Here is an 8,917-nt window from a genome sequence, read left to right on the forward strand (position 1 = left end):
ACTGGCATGACTCGAATTCTAAACCTCTCAAATTCAAAACATGTCTTTTAAAATAAGGTGACAAATTCAGTAAGAAGATCTAAAATCCCATTTAAATTAAATTGAATCCGATTGAATTATTTTATCGAGTCATACTCTTCAAAACCGAACAGCACCGCGAACTCTGATCCAAATTATAGGCTTGACCAAGCTAAAACAAATTAGCATTTCAAAACATGATGTTGACACGATAATCATAAAATCAAGAGTAAAAAAAAAAACTATAAAAACAAAGGTAAAACTACAATTTCAACATGTCTCACTTAAATGTGATCATAAATTAGTACATCAAATCATAATTATATGAGAATGCTGAGCTCACATTCACAATTCACACACTTGCTTGCCACTAAACTTAACCTCTATAGGACTAACATTCTTACCAATAGTCCTAAAGTTCTGACCAACCCCTTGGCGACTAGGGTTCACTTTCTCTGGGTACACACCATCCTTAGGATGCAAGTATCGAACTTCCCCATTGGGAAACACTCTATAGAAGTGATACTTGATCTTGTACTTTGACCTCAATCTAGTTCCAAGAGCCAAACATTGTTCTTTCCTTGCTAATTTGAGAAGATTTGAACCTTCCCTCATGATGGCTGCACCACCAGTAGGCATTTCAAAGATTTGTTCTTTTGGAGAATCCCATGTGATCACATAAAATTCCTCAACTTGGGCCTTGCGTAAAAGGCCTCCAGTGCTGCCACTGAAAATTGGGGAGGGAATGTTTGGGTCTAACTCAGGTGGGGTGAAGCCAATTGGTGCCTCTGTTGCTTCCTCAGTAACAGCTGTTGTTTTGATGTTTCTTGAAATTGTGAGCCTAAGACTGAGAGGGTTTGGATTTGTGAAGGACAATGTGGGTGATTGTTTCCATGGTACAGAGATACGGTCATTAGGTTTGGGACCAGAGAGAGGAGGGGTGAAGAGGGAGGGTTTGAGCTGCCATGGCCATTGTGAGTTGGATTTTATTTGTGGTATTGTGAGGGAAGTGTGTTGGGCTTGTGAAAGATCAATATCAGTAGTACAAGTTTGGAAGTTAATGATTTTGGAAGAGTGTTGTTGATGTGGTGAGATTATATGATGACTTGGACCAATTAGATTCTGTGATTTTGATTCGATGTCTTACAAAAAGATTGGATTCATGAAAAGAGTCCCTTCCCATGGTAAGGACGTGTAACAAGAGCATATGCTTCGTACTCAATGTTGTCCTTATGGGGACCAGGAAAATGTGTCCCACCACTTTCATTCTTTTCTTGTTTTGCTCCTAACTACCAAGCACATTTTATCATAACAATTTATAAAATTGGACTTGTATAAGTTTAAAAAAGTAATGTTTGAAAACCAAATCATACAGCTAATACAAACATGAAAAACTCAAATTTCTGATTTAACTATATATATATTGAGTGTAACTCAAGTTCTGAATCTGATTCCCATTGAAATAAAGCTTCAATTGTCAAAGTTTAGAGGGAATGAGGATTCAATGTCTAATTTGCAAGAAATGGATGACCTTTTATCACCTTTGCCTTTGTTCTTGTATTACTTTTGCATATTCTAAGGATTTTCTAGTGCTGTGTCATTTCATCCTTTGCTCTTTCATTCCCACAGTAGCACAAAAACCAGTTCGGAAAGTATTACGAATGAGCTTGGACAAATTAAAGGAGCACCAACATAAGATAATTAGAAGACTAATGATATTATACATTTCGTTCATGCACTCTAGTCTTGGCATAACAAGAAGATAAAAATACAAGAATATGGTAGGCATACACATAATTTATTCACTATGAAGCACGGACACAGACACTAGACACGACACTTACATGATGACACCAATAATAATTTAAGAAAATGAAATAATTGAATGTACCCACATATGTTTGGATTGTGCATGTCGGACACCAAACACACCTTCAATCTAAAGTGCGGTGATACATAGTTTATTCGACACCAAAGCTAAGTCTTTGGTTAGATAAATAGCAAGAATTCAATGAGAATGGTTTCAGATGGATATGCTGTTGGGAATTCCCTTACCAGTGAGTCCACCCTCCCTAGAATAATCAGAGGTATTGGGAAACAGAAGGGTATAAGGCAATTTCACTGGCCCATTTCTGTTCTTCAAACTTGGGTCCTTGTTCCTTTTCATGATATTATTCTCAATCTCCAGCAGCTTTTGTGAAAATCGCCTAAATGCTGCCAATGGTTCAGCATCTGAAGTCCAATCAGGATCTACTGTCTGTCCAAGATAAACCTCTTCAGTCGAATGCCTAGACAAAACTTCTATCAATGACACACCAAGAAGAGTTTGGAACTGAGCTGTGATTGTTTTTAAGAATGCTAATTCAGGATCTGACTCAAGCTCTTCATACTCTGGTGTACCTTGCTCAGGCATAAACCTACGACTAACCGTTGGACGATTTGGAAGGTAACCTGCATAAGGGTATTGTCCAAAATTCACAGCTGCATGAAAAGCAGAAGCCACCCATATAATAATGGTGCATGATTGTATGAGCTCAATTCTAGTCTTCATTTGTGGCCACCATGACCTATCCTTTAAGTCGCCATGACCCTCATTGCGGACTTCTTTCCACCAGAGTTGGAGTTCATAGTCATTCTCAATCATGTCATCAGATGTGTAGTAGAAATTACAATATTCACTCACCCAAGTTTCAATTGCATCCCATATTTCCAGTCCATCAACGGCAAAAGGGTAGTCTTCTATCAGAAGTTTTAGTCCATGGGGGAAATTTGAATCTGGAACTGCTATGCCTCTGAAAGTTTCAAATGAAATAGAATTACCATTTGTTTAGATAAATTGGACTAAATCAATAAGAGCGTTTTTTTTTTTCATAGGTTCCCTCTACATAAGGTAATCCTATTCGCACTTTTAGATGTTTCGGATTTTGAACTTACCTCTTGAGCAGATTAGCAGGTAGTGCTTGTTCAGTGAATACCCAATTTTTATATACAACAGCTGACATTTCCAATGCAAATTTACCAGGGAAAACTGTTTTCTCTAGTACTCCTCCAGCATTGATAAGTGTATGCCTAGCTAAGGCATTTATATGCATTGTATCCTTGAAATGTGGCTTCAAGAGCTTATGAATTGGATGAAGAATACTCAGTCGTCTGTTTGTAGCTATTATAAATGGTTCAATCACTGCATGAGTAAATAACCTGCACAGGAATCATAGTTTATTAAAGTTTCAAACACTTTGGTATTATTGAGATTAGTGATTTTGTGAATGACATACCAATGGCAAACTAGTTGATGATATCCTGAATCATTCACAGCAGCATACGCTTTAGCCAACTGCCACACGGTGGCTGCTACTCCTTCATGTGATGGAGTGAAAACTTTACTGACAGCTCCATGTTGTTCGCCTTGTGGATGAGGTAAGCTTAATTCGATAGCCAGTGGCTTCAATGTGCCATCATCTTGTAGAAACAGGAGTGTTCTAGTGGCATAAGTCTTGGTGTTGGTAGAGTTTATTCTACTTATGTATGGCATCAGAGCATCATGATGATCTAATATATAGAGTTTATCACTTTCAAGAGCCTGCAACATAAAGAAGTTTGATTCTTGTTATAGATATTGATTATAGCATTCAACATGAATTTGACCTCATTTTCATACAATTTTTAGTCAATGAGTAAGTGAATTTTGATCTTTATTAGTACCTCATCTATTGTAAGCCCATCTAAACTATTTTCTATGTGCTTTGCTTGGATGGAACTATTTTGGTCTCCATAAACACTTGGGTCCAGCTTGCTGGCAGGAGGAAATTCCTACATGTAGAAGAAACATTGAAACATATTATTTTTATATTTTCAATGCTTCATGTAAAATTCAAGGAACATATTGAGAACCAGGATAAAAAATTTTAATTAAAATTGTAAACTCTAAACTAAAATATAAACAAAAAATGTATATGTATATGTACTTGTGTAAATTCAGACAAGTACATATAAACTTTTTTACTTATATTTAAGTTCGGAGGGAGTATTATGTAGCGGTACTTGAAGACGGCGAATGATAACAGGGTTAACCCCAGCAAGCATTTCTCTTCCAAACTCTTCATCAGTCCTCCATGCAGTCTTACTAGCTACAATTATATCCAATATTAATTAATTAATGAAACAAAAATCATATCAATGATTCCATTTTATTAAAGGAAGGTTAAAATGCTATATATACCTTTGATCACGTCAGGCACAGGGAATCTGAGGAATTTCTCACCATCATTCCTAACAAGTTCTCTAAAAATCTCATAAGGAATAAGGTCTCTAATTTTACTATGCAAAGGTCCACTTGGGAGGTTAAAACTTCCTTCATAAATATCAAGTACATCTTGGAAAGTATCAAACTCATTAATAGTTTTGTCACACAGAGATCTAAGCTCTGGAAGCAAAACCTGAGCAACAGATTTGAGTGAATAAGCTAGAAAGTCTGAAAACTTTACATGACCAAACTGTTCATCTCTTGGAACATAAATGTTTAGATTCAGGAGATGCAATCTTGACTCAGTTTTAGGATCTGCAACAATGACACAGTTAAAAGAACATTATATACAGCTATAAATACTAGTCCGATCTCTAATGTTTGTGTTGCTATTGCTAACCTGTTTTGGTATGTGGACGACTAGTTCTTCCTCTACGCGGATAAGGAAACTTTTGTGATCCTCCAATAACAGGACGTGCATAATCTGGACCATCATCTGGAGTTCCCAAGTCATTGTAGCATGCATAGTCATACACTCTATCCCACTCATTAAGTTTCCCAATCCCTTTACCACGGAGGGTAGCAAGTTCTTCTTCTCTCAACTTGCGCAGTAGCTCCGGTGTATCACATGGAAGATAAGCCTGTATCACAATACATGCTTCTTCAAATCAAAAACTTCATTTACAAAACAAATCAAAATGTTTCCTATTTTTTTAGTATTTCGTATTGTAATGTAACAAATTATGCTATTTTACACTTATCATATCACAATATGGAATGTAAGAAATCAAATGAAATTAGATTAGTTTTTTGTTAATTTTGTTCGAAAATAATTAACGTCTAATCAATAATTGTTCTAGGATTTGAAATTGAATCAACGTATATTATTACTGAAAATTCGTTAACCATTTAAACTCAGTCACTTTTTTTTTTATTTTGAAGGAAACTCAGTCACTTAATTTGTAGTGATAATATTTTAAAATATAATAAAACCGTAAAACAAACTACATATAGAGAGAATATTTTGAAAGTATTTTGTAATTTAAATGACGTACAACACAAGTTAAGTAAATCAAACAATAAAAGTATAGACTTTTGGATGAACTAGCAAAAATTATACAAACAACTCATTGTTCCAAAAAAAATGACTTTTTAATTTGTATATAAAAAATTGTTCCAAAAAAATGACTTTTTAATTTTTAACGCGATAGATACTTTTTTCTCTCCAATTATAAAATCTATCTGTATGAATGATTTCCATATTAGTATTATCTTTTTTTTCATATTGTATTTGTAAAAATCAACCAACTGATAATAAGGTTAACTTGATAAAACTCATTTTTTTAGAGAGCTTGATAAAAAATAAAAAAAATAAAAAAACAATTTTTATGAGACTAATGAATTATATTTAAAAGATGTTGAGATTGGTGTTGTCCATTTCCAAAGTCATCAGGTCTGTTTGATTAGCAAAACAATAACTACTGAATATACAACAACATATGACATACTTTTAAATTGTTGAACAACTTACCTCTTCAAAAAAGAAATTGCTGAACAACTTTTTATCTTATTTGATGTTAGGCGGTGTATGAACAATACAAACAAAATAATATAAATTTTTAAAAAAAAAAATTATCTTCTTTTTTTCTGTACAACAAAAATTCTCTTTTTCTTTTTGCGATATATATGAATGGAAATTTTTTTTTGAAGGAATGAATGGAAATGTCACGCATAAAAAAAAATGAGACTCAATGTAGAAGATAGAAGATTGAGTAAACATAATAGATAGAGAGGGAATAACTTTTTTTTTTTTGAGGTACATAGAGAGAGAATATTTATTACATTAAAAATAAATAATGTACCTTTATATCTTAAAAATTTTGTGGTCCAAATAAAAAAGTTTATAAAAGAAAGAATGTCCAAATAAAAAGTTGTTCCATATTTCAGAAACGAACGAAAATTTGTTTTTTTTGTCAAATATCTTGTTTTTTATATTGTATCTATCTACGAGTTTTGAAATAAAAGATAGTACAATCAACTACAATAAAAAACAAGATATTTGACAAGTCGTATCCTTTATTTTACTTTTAGGAAGAAAATAAGTTTCTTGTGTTCAAGGAAAATAGTATTATGATTAATATTAAAAAAAAGGAAAACATTATGATTCAATAAATATTTACGAACAGAAGGATTTACGTTTACTTTCAAGTTCAAACTCATCCTTGTTGATAATGAATTATGTTGAATAAAAATTTAAACTTGAATTGATAAACAAGCGCAACCAATGACCAATATTTCTGAATTTATTTCTCTGTCAAAAGAAACTGTTCTATTTATTTATTAGAGCCCCACCATACATCTTAATTCTTGAATGAAGTCTAACAATCCTCCAAAGCCATTGAATTCAACTTGACAGTTGACACAGACATCTTCCTATATTTATATTTATTTTGTTCGTATTATTTATTGATTTACTCTATGTAATAATTTTCTGCTATGACTTTATTAGCCATATATTCCATCCATTCCTTTTCTTTTCATGTTTTAGAACTTAAACTTTATTCCAAAACTTTTGATGTTTTAGAGTTTTTAATATTTTTTATCCAATTTTACCCTTGTTGAAAAACACACTTAGAAAATTGGAAGTTTAAATAATAAATGCAATTTGTGTGGTGAGTTTCAATAATTAAGGAGATTAGAATTTTGACAAAAAAAAATCAATCAAGGAGTAAGTAAGGGTATTTTAGTATAAACCATACAATTATTTCTATAATTTAATGATTCCTTAATATTTGTGCAATCACTTAAAACATCAAAAGAAAAGGAATGGAATGGAATGAGTACCATCTTTTCTATACATTCCATGTGGATTAAGTAAACCCAAGCTTAGTTGTCACAACAGGCTTTACTTTAGCAAAGTAAGATTTATGAGTAAAAATACAATAAATAAATTTGACAACTTTATTCCATTAGAAATTAAAAAATTACCTTGTTTGCAAAGAAAACACGATCATGTGTGTAACGATGAGTAGGGTAAACCCAAGAGTTGCAAACAAAAGTTACAGGACCATGTCCTGGAATGTCATCTAGGGTTACTGTCTTGAGGTAAAATTGGCTATGGTGATTATTTTTGATTATGAAAGCTCCTGGAACTCCCATCTTCTCATGGTCCCAATCAAATGTAACTGAGAATTCTGTGTCTGTAGCTGTTGTCAGTGATGATATGCTTGACATCCACCTCTCCAAGCATGCCACTTTTCCATGTTTTCCTTTCAGTCCCTTTGCTAATAATAACACACCCAAAAAATTAATTAATTATATTATTGCTTCTGGTAAACTAACATAATTCACAACAAAAGTACTTCATATCACAAACAAAATCTTCTAAAGTAATATGAGTTAGCAACTCATTCAGTTAAATTAATTAAAAAGTAGGGTGACAAAACCACTAATATTAGTACAACAGAAGAAGTATAAGACAAATATTTCTCTCCGAATCAGATCTTTAATTTATTACACACAGAAGACTAGAAAAAAGACCATAATGTAGTTGACTTGACTTCTGTTCATTACAGATTTACATGCAACAGGAAGCGATGTCATTATTCAATATTTTCAGATCCTTTGCTTCTTCTTCACTCTTCTTCTTCTTATGATCAACAAGTTAAAATTATTATGTACAAGCATTTTATATCTTATATAGTAGTACTAGCTTATGGTGAAATTAAGTAAGGAGAGTGGAAAAACCTGGATCAGGAGCAGTAGCACTAATGAGCTGAAGTGAAACACCCTTGCCTAAAAACTCATGAATTCTATCAAGAACGTTTGCTTTGATGTCATGGAAATCCAACAAGCTTTTCTTCATTAAAACCACTTTCCCTCTAACCCTTTTTTTGTAATTCATCTCCATGATTCTTCTTGTTACGTACCAAGCCAATACCTAAACACTACTTCAAAACAAGTGTATCAGTACAAATAGGATGTGAGATTCTCAAATACTCAATAATCTAAAAAATAAATTTATAAAGTAAGAATCAGAAATTAGAGGCTTATTTCTATCAAGAAAAGAGATATTGGAAAAATCAGTTACATGTACGTACTACTAATAGCAATTGGAAAATTTGGACAAACCTTATTTAGAATTGAACTCTGCAGTGGAGGGTCATAATGTCATATGGTTGCCTATACATGTTAAAGAAGTCCAATTATTATATAAGCTACACATGGTTTCTTCTTAGAGCAATGATATATCTCTCAAAAAATAACATCTAGAATTTTTCAAGAATAAAGAGCAGTCAATCACAATGCACTATTTGCCACAATTTAAGGAGGTGTGACTGAAAAATAGGAAGTGAATAAATAAATCATGTAATTAAAACTTGTCAGTTGTGTCTTGAAAAATTTTTGATGCTATTTTTATAGAGAAACAACATTTTCCTTCTTCTTATTGGTGGTTAGGTTTGGAAACAAGGACAAAAGTGGAAAAAGAGAAATGTTATTAACACTTTCTTTTTTTTATCGGATAATACATTCCACCATTTTAAATGTGAAAAGAGTGTGATTCACTTTAATTTAAGTTAATAATAGAGTGAAAATTATTTATAAAAAAAAAAAGTGTTGATAGCGTTTTTTAAATTAAAAACATACTCCCTCAGT

At 32.5% G+C, this 8,917-nt stretch overlaps 2 protein-coding genes across 6 annotated transcripts; both read right to left on the reverse strand.

Moving 5' to 3' along the window:
- Positions 1-263: 263 nt before the first annotated feature.
- On the reverse strand, positions 264-1,050 carry LOC146958659 (photosystem I reaction center subunit II, chloroplastic). The gene has a single exon (XM_085740198.1). It carries the CDS (start codon positions 655-657, stop codon positions 364-366), a length of 294 nt encoding a protein of 97 aa, XP_085596324.1. The 5' UTR covers positions 658-1,050; the 3' UTR covers positions 264-363.
- A 672-nt stretch (positions 1,051-1,722) lies between these two features.
- LOC146958660 (linoleate 9S-lipoxygenase 5-like) lies at positions 1,723-8,447 on the reverse strand. 5 transcript variants are annotated; one of them, XM_085740197.1, is made up of 10 exons: positions 8,393-8,447; positions 8,009-8,201; positions 7,250-7,545; positions 4,662-4,902; positions 4,238-4,576; positions 4,060-4,145; positions 3,721-3,828; positions 3,294-3,598; positions 2,953-3,216; positions 1,723-2,810 (listed from the first exon to the last, which is right to left on the reverse strand). In XM_085740197.1, the coding sequence occupies exons 2-10, from the start codon at positions 8,169-8,171 to the stop codon at positions 2,042-2,044; spliced, it is 2,571 nt and encodes an 856-aa protein (XP_085596323.1). In that variant the 5' UTR covers positions 8,172-8,201; positions 8,393-8,447; the 3' UTR covers positions 1,723-2,041. The 5 variants fall into 5 exon arrangements, with proteins under 5 accessions (XP_085596323.1, XP_085596319.1, XP_085596320.1 ...); XM_085740193.1 differs by having other exon boundaries at positions 8,009-8,208; XM_085740194.1 differs by having other exon boundaries at positions 8,009-8,211.
- Between the last annotated feature and the right edge of the window lie 470 nt (positions 8,448-8,917).

This window comes from Medicago sativa, chromosome 1 (assembly GCF_051527215.1).
Source record: "Medicago sativa cultivar Bolivia chromosome 1, Bolivia_mono, whole genome shotgun sequence".
NCBI lineage: Eukaryota > Viridiplantae > Streptophyta > Magnoliopsida > Fabales > Fabaceae > Medicago > Medicago sativa.